The sequence below is a fragment of the Sphaeramia orbicularis genome, chromosome 8 (assembly GCF_902148855.1).
Source record: "Sphaeramia orbicularis chromosome 8, fSphaOr1.1, whole genome shotgun sequence".
In the NCBI taxonomy this organism is placed as follows: Eukaryota; Metazoa; Chordata; class Actinopteri; order Kurtiformes; family Apogonidae; genus Sphaeramia; species Sphaeramia orbicularis.
This window is the reverse complement of record NC_043964.1, coordinates 7,742,653-7,764,280: the sequence shown is the minus strand read 5'-3', so window position 1 is coordinate 7,764,280 and position 21,628 is coordinate 7,742,653. Positions and strand designations below refer to the sequence as shown.

Here is a 21,628-nt window from a genome sequence, read left to right as displayed (position 1 = left end):
ATACTTTTGGCTGTTTTTGATCTAAGTAAGTTTACATGCTTTTTCCAATTTAACTGGTCCTCAGTTACAATGCCTAAAAATTTTGTTGCAGACACTCTTTCAATTTCACTTTCCTTAATTCTAATTTTAACTAGTTTGTTATTTTTCCTTTTACCAAAAATAATATATTTGGTTTTACTAAGATTTAATAATAGTTTATTGACATCGAACCAATCTTTTAGTATAGCAAGCTCCTTTTCAACTGTATCTACAATTTGACTTAAATCTTTGCCGGAGCAATAGAGGCTGGTATCATCCGCAAATAAAATACATTTAAGGCTTTTTAGAACCTGACAAACATCATTTATATGTTTATGTTTATGTTTATGTTTACGCATTTGGCAGACGCTTTTTTCCAAAGCGACTTACAGGGGAAAACCAATTAAATCACTCAATCAATCAAATTTTATTTATATAGCGCCAGATCACAAAAAAGTTATCTCTTGACATTTTATATATAGAGTTGGTCAAAACCAGACTCTAAGTCAATTCTACAGAAACCCAACAGAATCCTCCTGGAGCAAACACTTGTGACTGGTGACAGTGGCGAGGAAAAACTTCCCTTTAACAGCAGAAACCTCGAGCAGACCCAGACTCCTGGAGGATGGACGTCTGCCTTGACCAGCTGGGGTTAAAGAGAGAGAGTAGAGAAGGGGAAAAAGAGAGAGCGATAGAGATAGGGACTGGGGGAGAGGGGGAGAAGGGGGAGTAGGGGAGACACATGGAGGCGGTTGAGGATAAGTGAGTGGTGATGATGAGGGCAGGGAAGAGGCCGGACCACCGCAGCAGGTCCAGAGATAATCGTGAAAGAATCTGTGGTTGTCCTGGGAAAAACCTTATTAGAATATTTAAAATGGAATGTTTGAAAGTGCTAGGACAGGAGGTGCTCTCGGAAGAGCTGGGTCTTCAGGAGCTTCTTGAAGATAGGCAGGGATGACTCTGTTCTTGTAGCACTTGGTAGAGCGTTCCACCAACGTGGAACGACCCATGAAAAGAGCCTGGATTGTCTTGTACAAGGTCTGGGGACCACCAGACTACGTTCCCCAGACGAGCGGAGTGTTCGTGGGGCGACATAAGCTTTATTAGTGCACCTAAGTAGACAGGAGCAGACCCACGGAGAATTTTGTAGGCTAGGATTAAAGATTTGAATTTGATGCGGGCAGCTATGGGTAGCCAGTGTAACTCAATGAGTAAGGGGGGTGACGTGTGCCCTTTTAGGCTGATTGAAGACCAGACGCGCTGCTGCATTCTGGACCATCTGTAGTGGTTTGACAACACAAGCTGGGAGGCCCGTTAGAAGAGCATTGCAGTAGTCAAGACGGGAGATAACCATAGTCTGCACCAGGAGCTGGGTGGCCTGTTCGGTTAGGTATGGCCTGATCTTTCTTAGGTTGAACAGAGTGAAACGGCATGATCGGGTGACAGAGGCAACGTGATCCGTGAAGGTCAACTGATTATCAATCATGACTCCCAAGTTACGTACTACACTGGTAGGAGCCAGAGGTATGGAGTCAATAGTGATGGAGATGTCCAGCTGTATGGTTGGCTTAGCTGGGAAGACCAGCAGTTCAGTTTTGGACAGGTTCAGCTGAAGGTGATGGGCTTTCATCCATGCAGATATGTCAGAGAGACAATCTGAGATCCGCACTGAGACTGTGGTGTCATCAGGTGGGAATGACAGATAGAGCTGGGTATCATCAGCATAGCAATGATATGAGAAGCCGTGTGAGTGGATGATCTGACCGAGTGAGGTGGTGTATATGGCAAAAAGGAGGGGGCCCAACACAGAGCCTTGGGGGACCCCCGTGGTGAGGCGGTGAACTGCTGATGTGTGCCCTAGCCAGGACACTCTGAAGGACCGACCAGTAAGGTAAGACTGAAACCAGGAGTGTGCGTGGCCTGTGATGCCCATGTTCCAGAGTATGGATAACAGGATATCATGATTGACAGTGTCAAATGCTGCTGATAAGTCCAGTAGAATGAGTACTGAAGACTTGGCTGCTGCTCTAGCCTCTTTCAAGGCTTCTGTCACAGACAACAGAGCCGTTTCAGTGGAGTGGCCGATTTTGAAGCCAGATTGGTTGATGTCCAGGAGGTTATTTTGGGAGAGGAATTCTGTGACCTGTTTGAAAACAGCCCTTTCGATGATCTTAGAAAGGTATGGGAGGAGTGAGACTGGTCGATAATTCTCCACTTGAGTGGGGGTGAGGGAAGGTTTTTTGAGTAGTGGTGTTACCTGCGCTTGTTTAAATACTGTAGGAAATGTTCCTGAAGTCAGTGAAGCATTAATCACATGTGTGATTGGTGCTGTGATAGTAGGGGCAACAGACTGTAAGAGGTTGGATGGAATAGGGTCCAACAGGCATGTTGTAGGACGGCTAGAGGAAAGGAGTTTAGACACCTCGTTCTCTGTGAGGGGAGTAAATGAGGGGAATGACGCAGTTGGGCTTTTATCAGTTGAGTTAGTAGTAGCCATAGTCAGGGGAGAGGAAGCAGTGTGTGATGATGATGATGTTGAAGAAGGAGGCGTGCAGTCTATGGGTGGATCAGTGAACTGACTGCTGATAGTAGACACTTTATTTGTGAAAAATGAAGCAAAATTGTCTGCTGTCAGATTAGTAGTGGGCGGTGGAGGTGGAGGGTTGAGTAGTGTTTTAAAGGTTGAGAATAGTTTCTTGGTGTCGGTGGCAGAATGAATTTTGTTATTATAGTAAGCCTTCTTCGCAGCAGTGACACTGGATGAGAAGGATACCAATAGTGACTGGAATGTGATCAGGTCAGAAGAGCTTTTTGTTTTGTGCCATTTTCTCTCTGCGGCTCTGAGGTTGGTACGCAGCGACTGGAGGTTATCATTGAGCCATGGGTGGGACTGGGAGGATGGAGCGGGTCTAGTAGATAGAGGGCACAGATTATCCAGACAGGAGCTAAGTGTAGAGCACAGAGACTCAGTGGCATCATTAACCTCTAAGGAGGAAAAAGTGCTGGGGGGAGGGAGAGCGGAGGCTACGACAGTGGAGAAGTGGGTGGGGGACAAATTGTGGAGGTTGCGGCGGAAAGAGACCATGGGGGAGGGAGCAGAGTGTTTTTCAGGGAGAGACACACTGAACTGAATGAAATAGTGGTCAGACAGGTGTAAAGGTGTGACTGTGAGGGCATCTGTGATGCAGTTTCGGGTGAAAATGAGATCGAGCTCTTTACCAGCTTTGTGGGTTGGAGGACTGCAAACCCGCTGTAGCTCAAAAGAGAGTATTAGTGACATGAAATCTGAGAAGCTGGGATTGTCTAAGTGGATGTTCATGTCACCGAGGACTAGCATGGGGCAGTCATGCTCTGGGATGGAGGAAAGCAGAGTGTCAAGCTCATCAGGAAAATCACCCAGTTGCCCTGGTGGACGATAAATGACAATTATGTAAAGTTTGACTGGTGCTGTCACTAGGATGGCATGGTATTCAAAGGAGTTGTATTTGACTGAATTATTATATTATTATATACATAATAAATAATTTGGGCCCTAATACAGAGCCTTGTGGTACTCCATGGGTTATTATTCTCCTTTCAGAATCTGCATTATTCATGTATACATATTGATTTCTGTTGCTGAGATAACTTTTCAGCCAGGAGTTTGCAATACCCCGGATACCATATGTGCAGACCTACATTTGAAAATACAGGAACGTAAACAATGGGGCCTAAGACGGTGCCCTGAGGGACCCCATTATTAATGTAATGAAACAGATTTATGATCAGTAATGGATGGAAACAGGGTCAGTGTTGAATCATATGTGATAAATGTATTATTATTGATCTGTTTTTACCTCCGCCAAGGAACGGCAGAGGTTATGTTTTCATGAGGGTTTGTTTGTTTGGATTTGTCTGTTTGTCTTTCTGTTTGTTTTGTCTGCTTGTCTATCTGTTTGTTTATCTGTTTCTCTGTTTGTCTGTCTGTTTTGTCTGCTTGTTTGTCTGTTTTATGATGTTTTGTTCTAAAGTTGAATCCTACTGATGAAAATCTCTTTTCGGTAAATTTTGGGTGTTTTTTCAGAGAATATTTTGGTTGTTTTATTCTTTTTGTGTTTAAACAGTAAGCACCTTCTGAATGGGATGGAGTTGATTTTTTTTCTAGAGTTTCATTAAAGCAGTGATATTTGTCTTTTTTTAACGTTATTCTTTGTTTTCCCACATTTCCCTGTGGTCTACATAAACTGTAAATGCTCTGCTTGGGTCTGAATTCTTCATTCATTCAACTCCACAGGTCCATCTTCAATCTTATTTCTGACTTATGACACCAGAAAGGTGGTTTGGAGCACTGGCCCTTTAAATGCACATTAGCCACTTCAGGCCCCGCCCCCTCCAGGTTGTCGGCTGTGCTGCTCTGTCCCGTTCAACCGACAACTGAACATTTGAGGTAATGGGCTCCAAGTTTGGACATATTTTCAGTCTGGACTACAACCGCTGCTGCTAACAAACAATTATGGAGAAATACTGGAGAAATGTTTGTCGGAAGTCTGGACCCTATATGTGTAAATGTGGAGACGGAACTAGTTATAGATGCAACAAATTAGGAAGAAATTCAAACAGGTTGTAGAAATCCACTGGATTTTTGTCCAAATGAATATAAACATAGTTCTGCAGCAGCTGAAGGGTTCAAATTCAAACTGTATGAACTATGATTGTCCAAATACACAAAGAAATGAACCACAGACTAAGAAAAGTGGGTTAAGACAAATATGAACCCTTTAAAAGTTCATCATTTTAGCGTCGATGATGCACCGTTAACGACAACTAATACAAAAATACTCAAAAATATATGCACTGAATATTAAAGAATAAGGTTAGTGTTTGACTATGAAACTAGAATTTACGTCCATTAAGGCCTGGAACTGGAAAAATAAACATATTAAAAAAAATATAGAAATAAAATATAAATGTATAAATAAAACCTGACAGCCATAACACTGTAAATATCTTCATACAGTTTTAGTGCATTAGATTAAAATTATATATACATATATATACACATATATACATATATATACATATATACACACACACAGTTTTATGGAAGAGGATTAGGGTCACTGGAAAAAAACAATAGAATTCAGACTTTTTTTCTCAGAACAATAATAATAAAAATATATTGGAACTGTATTTTTTTTCTCCAGTGGCCCCAATCCTCTTCCGAACATTTTACTACATCGACATCCTTGGTTTTGTTTTAAAAGGTGTAGAATTATTACTGATGGGATTTTCAGTCCCAATAATCATTTTCTTACTATTTTTTTTTTAATCTTTCTTCACGTGTAAAGAAATAAATGAAAACATGTTTGCATGGAATCATCAGCTCTGAAGTCCAGTCCTCCCATTCACTGTCACTGAACTCATCGAATAAATACAGAAATAAAATAATAATAAAATAATAATAATAATGTGGAAGACATTTGTTGATCTTTAAGTTTTCCTTTTTTAAAAGTTACAAATATATTCACCATAAAAACACAGACATAATTCAAGTAAATTCTCATTTAATGGTTGACAAAAAAATAATCTGAGTTAACAAATACCGTTGATTATGAACATTGATTTAAAATGTCTTTTCCTGAAGCTGACGAAGAAAAGTCATTAAAAACACAAGAAAAGCTTTAAAAGACGATGAAAAGTGGAATAAAAAGGTGCAGGTTCTTCTTCGATGTTTGGGTTAAAACAATCTGATACAAACACGAGGCTAGAAAACGGATCAAACTGAACACAGCGGACCCTTCTGGTTCTGGGTTGGTGGCTGGTCTCGGATCAGCCGGGTTCCATCAGAGTCTTGGGTCCGATTCGGTGAAAATGTCTCAGTCCAAAGTGGCCAACGGTCCAAAGTGTTCAGCAGTCCAAAGGGTCCAACAGTCCACCGTCCAACAGTAGAACAGTCCAGTTCCATTTAACGACCGATGCCGTCAGATCAGGACGCTGGACACCGGAACCCGGGTCGAACGCCCGCTTTTCGGAACCACAATGGGCTCGTCATCTGGAGAAACACCAGCACATGACCCTGTTAGAACCTGAACTGAAGGAACGGTACCTTCACAAATGTCCTAGTACGAAGCACAAACTGAACCAAACTCTACTCAAACACACATGAACGTCCTCAGAACCAGATACAGGTTCTGTTAGCGTCAACGCTCTCACCTGTTGGGTCGTAGTTCTCTGCCCGCTGTCTGTCCTTCTCAATGAAGAGGGCGGTGGCGAGGAAGAAAGCCCCACCCACCACGGACACGAAGGCGCAGAGCAGCAGAGACAGCTGCAGAGAGCGGAACTGCCACAGGAAGGAGTCCGACCGCCGAAGGGCGTCCGACACCTGAGGACCAATAGGGAGAGGAGGGTGGGGTCAGCCCGGCCGGTGCTCAGACGCCACCCTCTGATTGGTCACAAGATTACTCACCACTCCGATCAGGTACGGACTTCCGGCGTCTCCGAGGAGGTGGGACACGACGATCTGCAGCGCCTCGGCAGTGGATCGGCGCGTGGGGACGACCACATACTGAAACAGGAAACGACCATTGTTACCACGGCAACAGAAACGCAGCTTTAAAAACACATCTGTACGAACAAAATGACCCCAATTGCACATTTTATATAAACATACGAGGTCAAAGGTCGGAAACATGCAAGGGCGTCATCTTCATTAGCATCTTCTCTGATTAAACTAATGTTGGATTCATTTAAATTTTTATCTGCATCTTCTTTGGGACAATGTCTGTACGGTTTGTTCACAGTTAGGACAAATTTTGATGTTTTTTTTTTTTTTTTTTTTTAAATATCGACGTGATATTATGAATTGCGTACAGATAACACGCCACTTAATTGGTGTGTTATCTGTACACATTATAAGCTTTCAGCGTGTATATTTACACCGTGTACAATAACATGCCATTAGTGCGATTAGCGGTTAGGGTTAGCAATTAGCATGATTAGCAGCTAGCACACTGACACACCATCAAATGGCATTAAATAACATGTGGAAGGATGAATGCGCATACATATAACACGCCAAATGCAATAAAGCGGCGCCGCATACAACGATACTGTTCTGTTCCTTCTACTGGTCCAAATGTTGATGGTTTAGAACATGTAAATGGTTCCAGATATCAGTTTAGTTCCTATTGATCACTGATAGAAGTCAGATATGCACTGTGATTGGATGAGTTCAGTTCTCCTCCAGTGGAAGTCCCGCCCACTTCTATAGTTAGATTGATGTGCATCCAGACCACAGGACTGGAACATAGAACAGAACCAGGACTAGAACACATTCAACTGGTTCTGATCCACATAGAACAGACGCTGACATACAGGGGATGATGGGACTAGTTTTTGTTATTTTACATCATTGTGCCTCTGACTTTATCGTAAATGGTCGAAACGATAACACATAGAACAGACTTGGATCCACGGTGAGAATGAGGTCAGAGGTCAAAGTGAAGCCTGTGAACAGACATAAGTTAATTACAGTCAATTAATGGATCCTCACCAGTAGAATGTCCGCCACGATGGCCCAGTTCATGGACAGGAAGGTCTCCCCGAAGAAGACGAAGACCTGGACCACGGACAGGAAGTGACATCAGCACAAAACAGCGCAACAAGGAAACAGAAAAAAACCCAGCTGACGTTAAGGCCACGATAGCACGGGTTCCACATTCAGACACAAAAAATGAAAAATAAATAATAACAGAAAAAAATCAGCCAAACGGTTCTGTTTGAGTCCGAACAAGTCAAATGACATCATGAAAATGCGAATAGAACCAACAACCTGAGTGGAACTGGACCAACAAAGACACAGAACATTTACTAACAGACAGAATATGGGTCCAATTCCACTGATATAGATTCAATATCAGCTTCTATTGATTATGATGATGATGTCAAAGAAACGTCAACATAATGAACAGAAATAAACCAAACAGTTATTGAAAAATCCAACAAATATGAACAAAATAAGCAAGAACGAAACGTAGAAAAACATCAACAAAATGATGTTAAATTTACACTTTTTTTTTTTAGAAAACGATAGACAGAAAAAACAAAACAATAAACATACAATTGACAAAAAACAGTTTAACCCTTAGGGGTCTGAGCCTATTTTGTCCGTTTTTCAGTACTTTTGATTTTACCTTTCTATACTATACACATAAATGTTTATTATACCCATGTTTGGTATCTGTTTTTTTCAGCACAACTTCATCTATCTCATCCGCCTATTATTTTTTCACTTTAACCCACTATAGCAACACAAAAGGACAAAAAAAAACACACAAAAATATAAAATCTGATTTGAAAAATGTATATAATGTATATTGTATAATGTATATTTATTGCATAAATAACACAAAGATGCTTAACGAACCTTTTCAAAGACTTTGAAAGTGAATATTGGTTCCAAATATTAGGTATATAAAATTGGAATTGTAATAAATTAAAACTATACTCAAATATTTCACATAAAAGCAGATCTTTACATTGACATTTTCTTTGGTTTTCTCCTCCCTCCTCTGACTTTTGTAAATACAAATGTTTCCAACAGTATTATAGTATTGACCAGTTTAACTGAACAGTTATTTCAGATTCCTACTATTCTATTTACTGGACTGATGTCGACCTGGACTCCAGAGTGGATCGACCGGTTCTGAACCATTTCATAGTTCTGAATCCTACTCCTCCCAGAATGAACACATGGGGTCCTTTATAATTTTACATAATGCTACAATGGTTTTCCCCTGTAAGTCGCTGGTTTTCCCCTGTAAGTCGCTTTGGAAAAAAGCGTCTGCCAAATGCGTAAACATGCTACATGTTAAAATTATGCTTATTTATACTTGACACATTTGAGGTTCTTAATATTTTATTGTTAAAGGACAGTTTGTAAATGTTTGTTCTACTTTTATTTTCACATTAAAACATTATTTATCTGTCGTTATGTTGGTATTTTCATATTGATCTGAATGTGGAAGCTGAACTGACATGACTTTAACTCCACTGATTGTTCATATTTTCAGTTTCATGTTTATATTTCACTCATTCTTCTGTGGACTGGACCAGACCAGACCTGACCCTTTTAACAGCCGGGTTTGGGCCAGTGGCCGTATGTTTGACACCCCTGGACCGGCCCAGATCTTCTACATCTGGAGGTTTTTACAACATTTGTTCTGTCGTTTTAATTTGAATGACTTGGATGAAGCTCCCATGCTGCTGGGTGCACCTGAATGCAACACGGCGTCATTTACACCCGTCATAGTTTTCATCGGGTGTAAAATCACTCACGTATGTGGCGATGGTGCTGGCCTCGGCGAACACGATGGCAAGGTAAAGGAAGGGCGCCGACAGCAGGAGGCCGGCGGCGCAGACCAGAGGGTCGGCCCTGGGCGTCTTCGTCCTCAGTGCGCGACTCACCTGCACGCCGCTGGCCACACCCAGGATGCCCGTGACGCAGGTGATGATGCCGAAAATCAGACTGAAGGAGGAGAGACAGAGCTGACGTGAGGCTGCGGCAACGGTACCATGGTTACCATGGAAACACCCGTCCCCTTTTAAGGCGTTACCTTTCGGAGGAGGAGCAATGACCCTCCTCACACGGCACCTTTTCTCCGGAGAAGATGGCGGCCCGGAGGAGGAAGGTGGGAGCCCAGAGTGCCAGCGAACCGGTGACGAATGCCACCGCCGTGAAGCCGAAGGTGGACAACACGAAGCTGCGACTGTCCAACAGGAAACAGCACATGAGGAGGTACCCACCAATCAGGACGCTCCGGGGGCATGGCCATGACCAATGGGAGTGATGCTCGACATCACATGACCCTTTTATGTTGTAATGTTTGACATCGTCATCTTTGGCATCGTTACTGTGTTAGATATGTGTCTATCGTTAGGGGACGCGTCTATCGTTAGGGGACATGTGTCTAATGTTAGGGGACACGTTGTGGGACATGTTGAACCTACTTCCTCCTCAGGGCCTGCAGGTCTTTGATCCAGCTAGTCTGGTGCAGATGCTGCTCCGGTCGGGCTTCGATGGCGCCTCTTTTCGGCTCCTGGACGATGACGAGCAGCAGCAGGACGGCGATCAGACCCAGACCGGGGGTCACCTGGAGGAGGGGAGGTGGGGTAAGTAAAGGGGTGGAGCCTGGAAAACCAACATGCTGACTGGAGAATTCAAAGACTGACCCTCAGAGCCCAGTGCCAGTCTTGGGCCAGAGCGCTGACCTGGGAACCCACGATGTACCCGAGACCACTAAGCAGGGACAGAGACAAGCATGAGACCAACAGAACCATCTGGACCACAGGACCCACATGAGACCAACACAAGCATCTGGGCCCACATGAGACCAACACAAGCATCTGGACCCACATGAGACCAACAAAAGCATCTGGACCACAGGACCCACATGAGACCAACACAACCATCTGGACCACAGGACCCACATGAGACCAACACAACTATCTGGACTAGGTATGCACCGATACCACTTTTTTCCAGACCAAGTACAAGTACTAACATTTGAGAAATTGCCGATACTGAGTACTGATACGAGTACTTAATAATCCCATTCCAGTTCTTAGTTCCTTTTGTAAATGTGCTTCATTGTCGTTGTCATTAGTCTGACTGGAACAAAATGCTGCTACTGACATTTAATGTGTTGGAATGAGTGTTTGTTAATTAATCCATCAGAGGGCGCTGCTCTTAATTAACCATACTGGACAAATACCACGAAGAAGAGGAACGTTTTATGAAGAAGAACGTCAGTAATAACAAACATGGAGACGACAGAGGTAACACTAATGTGATTCTAATGTTGCAGCGTTTTCGCTGGTAAGGTTTAAAAGTGAAGCTTCAGCAGGTAGAGAAAAGAGAAATGAGTGATAAGTTTGGTTTTCACTTCCGCTGGCAGGAGTCTGCACCGCTCCGTTCCCCCATGGTATTGTAACTAGGATGGAAACCAGCCCAGCCCTAGGTAGTTGTTCTAAATCTTTCAGTACTTTTTCTCTAACTCACACAGTTGCTCTTTGAACAGATCCTCTATCTCCACAGTTCCCGCTGGTATTCTCTGTCTGGGTACTCATTCACCAGCACCTGGAAAACGGATGCAATGTACACAGAGGACGGACAGAACGCTGCATCCGTATCTGTCTGTGTCTGTAACGTTACTTACAGTTAGCGTTACTTTTATCACCATCATTTATTTTGAAAAATCTCCACACTCCCCACATATTATTCCTCCTCCTCGTACCTGCTGCACTGAACTGTGAATGTCACACGGCCGTAAGTGGTATCGGAGCAGTTGTATTGGATTACTTTAATGAGTACGAGTACAAGTACACACACTGAATATTGGAGCCGATGCCCGATACTGGTATCGGAATCGGTGCATCCCTAATCTGGACCCACATGAGACCAGGTCCAGAACCAAAGCCACGACTCAAACCTAGACTAGTGCATCTGCGGTCCCACCTGCCGACCGGAATGGCGAAGTAGAAGATGGAGAGCATGTTGGTCCTCTTCCCCTGGACGTAGAGGTCTGCGATGATGGTGGGGGCAATGGTGGAGTAACTGGCCTCGCCAACGCCCACCAGGCCCCGCGTCAGCAGCAGAGCCCAGAAGTGCTGCGGAGAAGACCGGCAACTGGAGGTCAAACCGATCAGGACTGGGACCCACCTGGACCCGGACCTGGACTCACCTCTTTGGGGGTGTAGGAACTGGCCAACGTCACCAGAGACCAGAAGGAGATGCCGGCGCTCATGATGTACTTCCTGTTGTAGCGGTCGCCGAGGTAACCGAACAATGGCGCCAGGAACATGTAGCTGCAGATAAAAACTGACAGAAGAGGTGGAGCATCCGGTAAGACCACGCCCACTCAGAGGGGAAATTTGAGTCCGTGTTCAGGTGGTCTTACCTGTCTGGAGGAGACCGGACTTCTCATCATTGATCCCAAAGTAATGTTCGATGTCTGGGAGAACACCTGAGGAACACAAAGCAGTTCAGAACCAAGACACAGAACATCTGGAGAAAAGCCTTAAGGAACCAGAACCCACCAGAACAGTACCCACCAGAACAGCACCCATCAGAACTCACCAATGTTTCATTTTGATTCATTTGACTTATTTTGTTTGTTTTTCTACATTTCTACTCAGTTTTCACCACGTTCCTTATTATTTTGTGAAGTTTTTATTCATTTTTTGCTCCTTTTCCTCCATGTTATTTATTATTTTGTACATTTTCTTATTCGTTTGTGGTTCATTTTGTTAATTTCCTTTATTATTTAACTTGGTTTTGTTCATTTTGTTGAAGAGAATAATGAAGGAAATGACTAACAAATCAACAAAGAAATGGAGAAAATAATCATTAAAATGAGCAAAATTTAAGAAAATAATGAAGAAAATAAACAAAAAAATTAATAAAAAGAACAAATAATTTTTAAAAATGAAGTAATTAAATAAAATGAACTAAAATAAATAAAATAATGGACAAAGTGAGGCTGTAATAAAAAATGTCATAAACATTGAATAACTGCAGATGTTGACGGCATTCAGATCGTTCAACTCCTGCCCTGGCACTGAGGGGGCGGGGCCGAGGCCTGTGATTGGCTGTGGCCATACCTGCCACGGTGAAGCGGTCCATGTAGTTGAGGAGGTTGATGTAACAGAGGATGAGGACGGTGAGTAAGGCTCGGACCCGTGACACGCCGCTTGCCGGCTCCTCCGCAACCTCACGCCGCTCGTCTGAACCCTCCGCCTCGCTGTCGTCAGAGAAGAACGGCGCCGAGTCCGACGTCGGCTCAGCCACAGACATGGTGACCAGGAGGAGGGGCCAGAGGACACGCCTGTCCGTCAGGACGTCCATCGAGAAGATGAGACAGAAACCATCAGATCAGCAAAGTTTACAGACGCAACCATGGAAACATACGGCTTATTTATTTACATGTAATGATCAGCACCATCAACGAATAAACGATCATTATTAAACAGGAAATTACCTTAGAATTCATCAAATATCACAGATAAACCAGTACAAACCAGTAAAAACCAGTACCAGCAGTGAAACACCATCAGGTCTGAGTCACTGTGATTATAAACTATTAGAGTTGGTTTGTTCTGATGGTTATTTTGTTGATTTTAATTCAGTATTTATTATCATTTTTGTTTGTTCTGATGGTTATTTGTGCATTTACATATACGAGTCTAAACAAACATTATTACTAAAGTTAATAGTGCATTTACATATATGAGTGTGAACAAATATTATTATTAAAGTTAATATTGCATTTACATATGAGTCCTTTTAGGTCTAATTTTATATTGATTCTATTTTTTCCCACAGGTGATACTGAAATGTTGTCAACATTCTTAAGCTAAAAAATGAGCCTATTTTATAAACGACAGGTGAAACTTTAATCTTTGACACTGATGTTCACTTTGACCTGATCTTGAATCTGAAACTAAGGGTTAAATGACACTAAAGTCACATGAATAATGTTTTTTTTTTTTCTTTTTTTTTTTTTTTTTTTTTTTTTACAGCTGAGGTAGTTTATTATAGACACTGAGTTTATGAAACCAGTAAAACAGTCATAAGATGGCAATAAAATCAGAACAAAAATGATAATTTTTTTTTTTTTTTTTTTTTAAATCCAGGTTTTTACTTAAAGAACACAGATGACCAACTGCAGAATCCACTGTTTCTGTTCCTGAAAACGTGAGTCATTTCTAAACCTCGTCTCCTCGTGGTTTTTCTTCTGACTTGTAGTTTTCACGTCCTTCATTCTTCTGAGTCTCAGAGCCCATTTCCTCATTCTCAGAGGTTCCCAAACTATTCAGGTCATGTAAAACCGCCCCTCAGTTAAACCTTGTCTGGTCATAGGTGTAAGAAATATGGGTTCTGCAATGTATCATGATATTTCATTTCACAATACTGTATTGATATTTAAAAACACTGTATTGATATTTTTGCAGATAGATTTTGCAGATATTACTGAGGTTCATTTAAATTTTTTGCTCTTCTTTTTTGTTTATATCTTATTTATTATTATTTAACACTCTTCTATTAAATAATGTTAGTTCCTTTGTTGGGATTGCACAAAAATAATGCTCTGATGTTAGTTCTGAACTAATAGAATATGAACATTTGAACGGGATCTTAAACTGTAATGTCTGTAAAACAGAATTAAAGTTTAATTCTTTAAGGTAAAAATCTTTTTTAAAAAAAGAAACAAAAAAATGCCTTTTTAACAGTATCATGATATATCGTCATATATTGTATCATGATCCAAGTATTGTGATTTGTATCGTATGGCCAAATTCTTGCCAATACACAGCCCTAGTCAATATTAACTTGAGTCCACGTGATTAAATTTAGTCATTTTGAGGAGGTCTGAGGATGAATCCAGGATCTAGCACAAAGATTAAACAGGACGTTAACTTTACTTGTACACCCTGTGAACATTACCATCTAAATAAGCAAAATTTATTCATTAAGGGCAAATAATACCAGAATACAGACTCATTTAAAGGTACAGTAACACTAAATAAACACAGTGACACAGTGAGTAATGATCCTCTTTAGTTTTTATTTAATCTCTCCGGCCTCATATTAACTTAGAATCTGATACTTATAATAATAGATCAGAAACACAGAACTAACTGGTTTTTAAAATAGACTTGTGTCGAAGTGTGTGTTAGCCACATGCTAACTGTTAGCTTGTTGTTTGTTTACCTGAACGATGAGTCAGGGCTCAAACTTCTCCTCTTCCGCCGCCGCTCTGCTGCTTTTCTCGGCTCTACTTCCGCTTCTCCAGGCCCATGTCGCTGTTGACAGTCTAATGTTCTCCAGGAGGCCTCGGTCTGTCGGCTCCACTCCGGGTTCTGCTGGGTTTTCACTGGAGAACTCTTCACTTATGACATTTCTCCGCCGCCATAACGATGAGGAAACTTCCGGCACGGGGTCACATGACCGGTATCTGGAGTCACGTGGCCAAATGTGACAACTCACCGCATTCGTACGGCAATCAGCGTTATGACGTAACAGGAAAATAAACGGAGGGAAAAAATAAAAAATTAAAATATAAAAACAGACTAAACATCATCCAAAAAAAAAAAAAAAGACGAAAAATAAAACTTAGATTTTAATTATGTTAAAAAAATAAAAACATAGAGATTCTAGATTTAAAAAATTAAATAAAACTGGAAGAAAACATTCTGACTTAAAATCAATGTCACAATAGAGCATACGGTGCCCACATTTGAAAACCCTCAAAGTTTTGCACATATGAATGGACAGACAGATGGATGAGGGTAAAAAACTGTAAAAGAAATGACTAGAACTTAGTCATAAAGAGAAACTTCAACAAAATAAAGACATTTCCTCAAAATAATGAGAAATTTACTCAAAATATTAGGATAAATAATACAGTACTTAAAAGTGAAGTATAAAAAAACCTGAAGTTATGAGAAATGTGATATATTTCCTTGAAATACTCTTAAAACAACAAACTTTAATAAAAAAAAAGACCTTTTCTCAAAACAATAAAAAATTTACGTCAAAATAATGAGAAAGTTACTCAAAGGGAAAAACAAATCAAAATAATGACAAACTTTGTAAAAATAACAAAAACCTTCTTCAAAATGAGAAATTTACTAAACATAACAACACGTTTACTAAAAACTATTACTGTTTTAAAGGTAATTACACGGATTCTAAAAATAACAAGAAAAATGTCCTCAGTTTGACATTTTCTTAAAATAAATGGAAATATTCAGAAAATAATAAGAAACTACATGTAAATATTTAGAACATTTATCGAATTAATGAAAAATGAGGTCAAAGTCATTTTTCTCTCAGACATCCCTGATGTCGCTGAATGGTTGTGTTTGTTTGCATAATGGGTGGGGCCAGAGGCAGACTCCGCCTTTTCTCCATCTTCTGTTGAACCACGTTTCTTCATCCCATTTCACCATTGAGTCCAATCCACATTAAAGTTGAAATGATTCTGTTTTACGTCAAAGTAAAAACACTTCATATAAATGTTTTAATGTGTTTTAGTTTTATTTTAAATGTACTTTTTCTTTTTCAGAGTGAAAATAGAAACCTCTGCTGTTTTTTTTCTGCTTTTGTTGAGTTTGTATGAAGTGGCGTCATCAGGTTGGGGATGTGAAATGTCCCTGATCTTAAGTCCAGACTTCGATGATGTCACCGTCCTCCATGTCCAGCTGCGCCGGCGTCTGATTGGCCATCACTTTGCCGCCGTCGAAGTGGAAGCGGACGTTCCCGCGGGCGCCGGCGGACATGGATGACAGATACTGGGAGAAGACAGAGCCCAGCGCCGCCTCCTGGAACACAAACAAATGGAGGTCGGATCATGTGACAGGTCATGTGACATCGCGCCCTACTGCATTGACACGTGATGAATAAACAAAAAGGGGGCGGAGCTACGTACTCTGTGCAGAGAAAATTCCTGGACCGAGTCTCTGTCTTTGGTCTGCAGGCGGACGGTGATGACGCTGCCGTCGGTGGCATCTTCAACCTCTGCTGCCATGACGACGCACTCTGCAACACAGACCACACCCATTACAATGTTGTCGTGGCTACCAAGTTCATCCTTTTTTTTTTTTTTTTGATTTCATTTATTTCGTTCATGGTTGTGCGTTTCATCAGTAGACATTCAATAATTATCAAATAAACAAACATGTACACACCCATGCTCGAAAAGGAGCAGGATGAAGAAAATGTTATATTTCCTGCCCCCTTCTAAATAATAATAACCTTAATGGTTAGCCATACACAACTAGCTATAAAATCATACTGTATAAAGTCAGACAAACCAAACTAAATACATTCAAAGATAATACATAATGAATACAAAACCAAGTGCAAAACTACATGTCCAGAGAGTACAAAACATAAGTAAATATAAACCTGATGAAATGATGCTAAAACATTTTACCAGTCCAAAATAAGTAAATAAATATGTCACAAAATACAAAACAAATACGAAGCCAAATGTAAAACTTATAACTGTTCATATAATCTCATTGTTGTCAGATCTTTCAGTTTAGACAGTGAGCTTCAGGCTTAAGACACCACAAGTGTTTACGTATTGGGATGAACATGAATTGTTCAGAACTATTCGAGGATGCTTAACGTCTGAGTGAAGGTGTGGGATTTCAACGCAGCTTTTATGTTTATTTTCCGTCAGACTTCGGTCGAAGGTTAATTAGACGTGAGAACGTGCTGTAAACTGACCTATGATGTCAGCGATGCCAAGGCCCAGCTCGCCGACGGTGGAGTCAATTGGAAGCTCCACCTCTTCCCTCATCAGCAGGAGGCGATTGGGTGGGACCTTGAGTTTGACGGACAGCTGGGCCAAGACGGTGCTGAGCAGCGTGGACTGAAACGAGACAGAGGTTCGTTAGTGCACGTACGGCCTACGGTGAACGCTGCTTTGGTGTTAATGCGACAGGACGAATGGCGCCAGTTCCGTACCGACAGGACGTGGATCTTGTGGACGTCAGTTCTGCATCGGACCTTCAGTGGGATCTCCCGGACCGAGGGCGTGTACGGCGGACTGTCGGGGGTCACGTCAGGGGTCACTGCGATCACGTCGTCATCGCTGTCGACGATGACCACGTCGGCGTTGTTGGTGTTGGTGGCATCCTGTCTGCCGGGTTGACCTCGGCGGCGGCTCGGCCTCCGGTCCTGATGCTCCGGGGACAGAAGCGAGTTCACGACCTGGAGCCTCCTGTTGATCTCACTGAAGGAGAAGAACCGGCCCCGCCTACGTCACATGACTCTGTCACATGTGGACTACATCAGACCAGGTCCAGGTCTCAGACCACCAGACTGAAGGTTCGTTTATTCTCCATTAGATCCTCGGACGTAAACCCACGGTGGCGTCCGCCCATTTGGACCAAACAGAGAAAATGTTCAGTACCAACGAGAACCACCAGGGGTAGCGACAACACATGAACCAATAATAATAATAACAATAATAATAATAATAACCAGTTTACAGCTAAAAGTGAATCTAACCCTGACAGTGGATTACATCAACTGCTTTTATTTTGAAAATCCAATCCCAGGAAATTAAACTAAACAATTTAAGGTAAAACCATTAAAAACATGCAGTTATTGACCATTAGATACTTTAATTCCACCTTAAAATCAAATATTTAGAACTACACACAACAGTACATCTGCTTAAAGTGATCATATTTGACTGGTAGGTAAAATACAAACTGCTTCCAGATCTAAGACCATCAGACCCCCATGAACTCCCAGACCCCCATGAGCCACCTGACCCCCATAAACTACCTGACCCACATGCACCACCTGACCCCCACGAACCACCGGACCCCCATGAATCACTGGACCCCCATAAACCACCTGACCCCAATGACCCACCGGACCCCCATGAACCACCTGAGACCCCTGGTTTGGTGCGACTCACCTGATCTTCCTAGTGGCCTTTCTGGACGGTCTGTGGGCGGGGCTCTGTGGTGGGGGAGGGGAGGGGCTGCGGACGGTGTCTCTGAAACACACCAGGACATTGTGACCCCAGGTGGGCGTGTCCCTCCTGTCTCTGCTTCCTGTTTCCTCCATCAGCTCTTACCTTTTGCCGTCTGCTGTTGGCTCCTCCTCCTTTCGTTCCGCTTCGTCGTCCGAGTCGATGAAGGCGGCGGTCGACGCTGGCGTCTGTCCCGATGAAAACCGCGTCCACAAACCGTCCTCTGCGGCGTCATCTGAAAACATGAAACCTGTGAGACGTTTGTCCAGGTTGACGGGGACGTAAAAAATGGCGTCCGACCTGTTTACCTGTGTTGTGGGCGTCGGCGAGGGCAGGCGCTCTGAGCTGCAGACTGGTGTTGACCTGGAAACAAAACCAGACTGAAAACCACCTGACCACCGACGTGATTTCGCCTCCACTGCCAGGGCTTTACCTTATTGGAGTAAACGGGCACTGGGACGATGGCAGACGGGTCCAGGATCCGCCGGCGTTTTGGCGGTGGCTTCACCGGCTGCGTTTCATTGGACGATATCTGAACAATCAACAAACCAACAAAATAAAAGCATCAAGTCAACGTTCACGATGCAGAAACTCAGAGAAAATCTACGAAACGCGACAAATCCCACTTTTACTGCATGACTTTAAACACATTTAACGTCATTTTAACAGGAGAAGGTTCAATCGGTGCTTTGAAGGAACATCGTTGAATAGTTTCAGTATCTTTTTAATTATCGATGGTGTTTATAGTGTTTAATAAATAATTTTAGAACCCAGTTTCACTGTGTTTTATGTGTATTTTAAAGTGGATGTCATCAATTTTGTGTGGAACTTCTGCTTCTACTGTCTGGGTCAGGACAGCTCAGTGAGTCTCTAACTGGTTAAATGAAGGTTAATAAATAAAAATAAAATAAATATTCACGTCAGTAAAACACCGTCTGAGTCACACAGACTTCAACTCAGTTTAGTTCAGGGTAGGGATGTAACGATTATCGGTATAACGATAAACCACGGTAAAATTCCTGACGGTTAGTTTTACCATTTAAATTGTAATTATCATAACCGTGTTTGATTAGCACACTTTCAACACAAACTCGACATGGAAAATGGGCAAACAATGGCCATAAGGTGCCATCTTTAATGCACATTTGTATGTTTGATGTTTACGTGTTAATATTTGAATGTTTCTGCAAAAGAAAGTACATTGTGCCTATTATTTTATTAGGGTTTTTTTTGTTGTTGTTTCTTTATTTTCAAAATACAATTTGGTTAAATTATTTCAGGTTGTGTGTAAGTACTTTTTGAACATTTCAAGCACATTTCAACAATGCCGTGATAATAACGATAATCATGATAATTTTGGTCACAATAACTGTGATATGAAATTTTCATATCATTACACCCTAGTTCAGGGTTATCGATCTGATCTAAAGTCATATTTAGAGTTGTCATTTATAATAATAACAATAATAATAATTATTTATAATAATGACAACTCTAAATTTTTCTTTCTGTTTTTGTAAAAAATTAACCTTACATTATGAAAATATTTACATTTACAAACTATCCTTTAACGCAAAATGTGAAAAACCTGAACAAATATGAACAACATGAACTGTATTAAGACAAATAAGTGTAATTTTAACAATATTCTGTCTCAGTTTATCATTTATACATGTTCATTCTCATGTACAGATACAGAGGATCTACAAATACACACATTTAATAACAGAGTTTGAGCCAAATGCTTCATTCAATAAACTGAGTGAAAACATTGACTGTTAGTCGTTTAATCATCAGAACATGTCTTCACTTAACTTAAATAAAAAGATCCCCTATCTATATAAGACAGATTCCTGATAGTAAAGCAGAATTTCACTATATTACACAAACAATATTCACTGATCAGTCATTAATTAGATCATTAATAGTTTCTCATTTCCTGCTGAAGCTACAGATGAACAAAAATGCTAAATATTAACATTATTATGTTGATTTAAATGTGTTTGTTAAACACAAATGACCGGTTAGTTACTGTTATTACCTATATTTGGTTATTTACCCGTTTATGACTAAAAGTGGAACTAAAACTGGTCATGACAGTGGAATACTTCACCTGCTTTTATTTTGAAAAACCGATCAGCAAAAATGAAACTAAGCTAGCTAACATGGAGCTAAACATGCCGCTATCTGTAAAAATTCGCGACTGTTATCCGTTTATTTGTGCTCACATCGTATCTGTTCCCTCCTGTCCTTAGTCCAAACCCATCACACATCCGCTGGGACGCTTCTTTATCACATTTCCGGCCGAATGAGGACATTTTATCCACAAAACCGCTACAGTCTCTCACCTTTTCCGCCATGATGCTGTTTACCGCGCACTGCAGCGTTCACAACAGTCGGAAATTTCACTTTCACTCTGGGCCTTTCAATCTATGGTGCCGCCTTCAAAACCATAGGAAATTATAGAAACAAGCGGTGTTTTTGATTCACACTGACTTCAGCAAGCAAGCAAGAAAGCAAGAAAGAAAGAAAGAAAGAAAGAAAGATTCAGATTCATTAATTGTCATTCAATAAAAACATCCCAGATGCTGTTACAGAACAAAATTGCAAAATGCACAGCATGAAACAAACCACAGAATTTTTTTTTTAAAAACACCAATTAAAAACAACCCAATATATATGATAAAAGATTAAAAACTTCACTAAAATAAAGAAGTAAATAAGTTAGTAAATCAGTAGATCAGAAAACAGAAAGTTTACAACCTTAAGTTATAGACAAAACAGACGTAAAACAAACAAATAAGTAAATGAACCGTGGTATTAACAAACTGAACAAAATAAGCTTTAAATCAACAAAATGAAACAAAACTACAAAAAAATAATCAGATCAAATGACCAGAATTCAATAAAAACAGACTTTAGGAAACTCAGGAAATGTAACACAACACTTTTATTTATCAGTTTGTGACAAAAAATAACTAACAAAAACCCCATTTGGTGATTAAACCAAATATATAAAACAATGTAAATGTATTTGACTTGATTCTTTGCCTCTTTAGTGAAATCAGTCAAAT

General features: G+C 41.1%; 2 protein-coding genes across 4 annotated transcripts; both read right to left on the bottom strand.

Moving 5' to 3' along the window:
- Window positions 1-5,539: 5,539 nt before the first annotated feature.
- LOC115423767 (protein spinster homolog 1-like) lies at window positions 5,540-15,018 on the bottom strand. 2 transcript variants are annotated; one of them, XR_003936002.1, is made up of 14 exons: window positions 14,768-15,018; window positions 12,658-12,881; window positions 11,955-12,020; window positions 11,739-11,875; window positions 11,513-11,664; window positions 10,228-10,294; window positions 10,006-10,148; window positions 9,612-9,764; window positions 9,334-9,523; window positions 7,550-7,615; window positions 6,464-6,562; window positions 6,211-6,379; window positions 5,928-6,049; window positions 5,540-5,890 (listed from the first exon to the last, which is right to left on the bottom strand). XR_003936002.1 is itself a non-coding variant. In XM_030140808.1 (13 exons), exons 2-13 carry the CDS (start codon window positions 12,848-12,850, stop codon window positions 5,979-5,981), a joined length of 1,506 nt encoding a protein of 501 aa, XP_029996668.1. In that variant the 5' UTR covers window positions 12,851-12,881; window positions 14,768-15,017; the 3' UTR covers window positions 5,540-5,978. The 2 variants fall into 2 exon arrangements, 1 of the variants encoding a protein (XP_029996668.1); XM_030140808.1 differs by having other exon boundaries at window positions 5,540-6,049; window positions 14,768-15,017.
- Window positions 15,019-15,334: 316 nt separating this feature from the next.
- On the bottom strand, window positions 15,335-20,995 carry LOC115423786 (NFATC2-interacting protein-like). 2 transcript variants are annotated; one of them, XM_030140830.1, is made up of 9 exons: window positions 20,783-20,937; window positions 18,988-19,086; window positions 18,863-18,917; window positions 18,660-18,789; window positions 18,498-18,578; window positions 17,534-17,801; window positions 17,294-17,438; window positions 16,488-16,597; window positions 15,335-16,380 (listed from the first exon to the last, which is right to left on the bottom strand). In XM_030140830.1, exons 1-9 carry the CDS (start codon window positions 20,912-20,914, stop codon window positions 16,219-16,221), a joined length of 1,182 nt encoding a protein of 393 aa, XP_029996690.1. In that variant the 5' UTR covers window positions 20,915-20,937; the 3' UTR covers window positions 15,335-16,218. The 2 variants fall into 2 exon arrangements, with proteins under 2 accessions (XP_029996690.1, XP_029996691.1); XM_030140831.1 differs by having other exon boundaries at window positions 15,337-16,380; window positions 20,903-20,995.
- Window positions 20,996-21,628: the final 633 nt, after the last annotated feature.

Bases quoted from the DNA above. Each gene is read 5' to 3' on its own strand.
- LOC115423767 (XM_030140808.1), bottom strand. From the start codon at position 12,850: ATGTCTGTGGCTGAGCCGACGTCGGACTCGGCGCCGTTCTTCTCTGAC. The intron at 11,665-11,738 runs GTGAGTCCAGGT...TCTTCTCCGCAG, and splicing joins GTTCCTACACCCCCAAAGAG to CACTTCTGGGCTCTGCTGCT. The intron at 6,563-7,549 runs GTGAGGATCCAT...TTCCTGTTTCAG, and splicing joins TCGTGGCGGACATTCTACTG to TATGTGGTCGTCCCCACGCG.
- LOC115423786 (XM_030140830.1), bottom strand. From the start codon at position 20,914: ATGGCGGAAAAGGTGAGAGACTGTAGCGGTTTTGTGGATAAAATGTCC. The intron at 18,790-18,862 runs GTAAACAGGTCG...TCATGTTTTCAG, and splicing joins CGCCGACGCCCACAACACAG to ATGACGCCGCAGAGGACGGT. The intron at 17,439-17,533 runs GTACGGAACTGG...GTCTCGTTTCAG, and splicing joins ACAAGATCCACGTCCTGTCG to TCCACGCTGCTCAGCACCGT.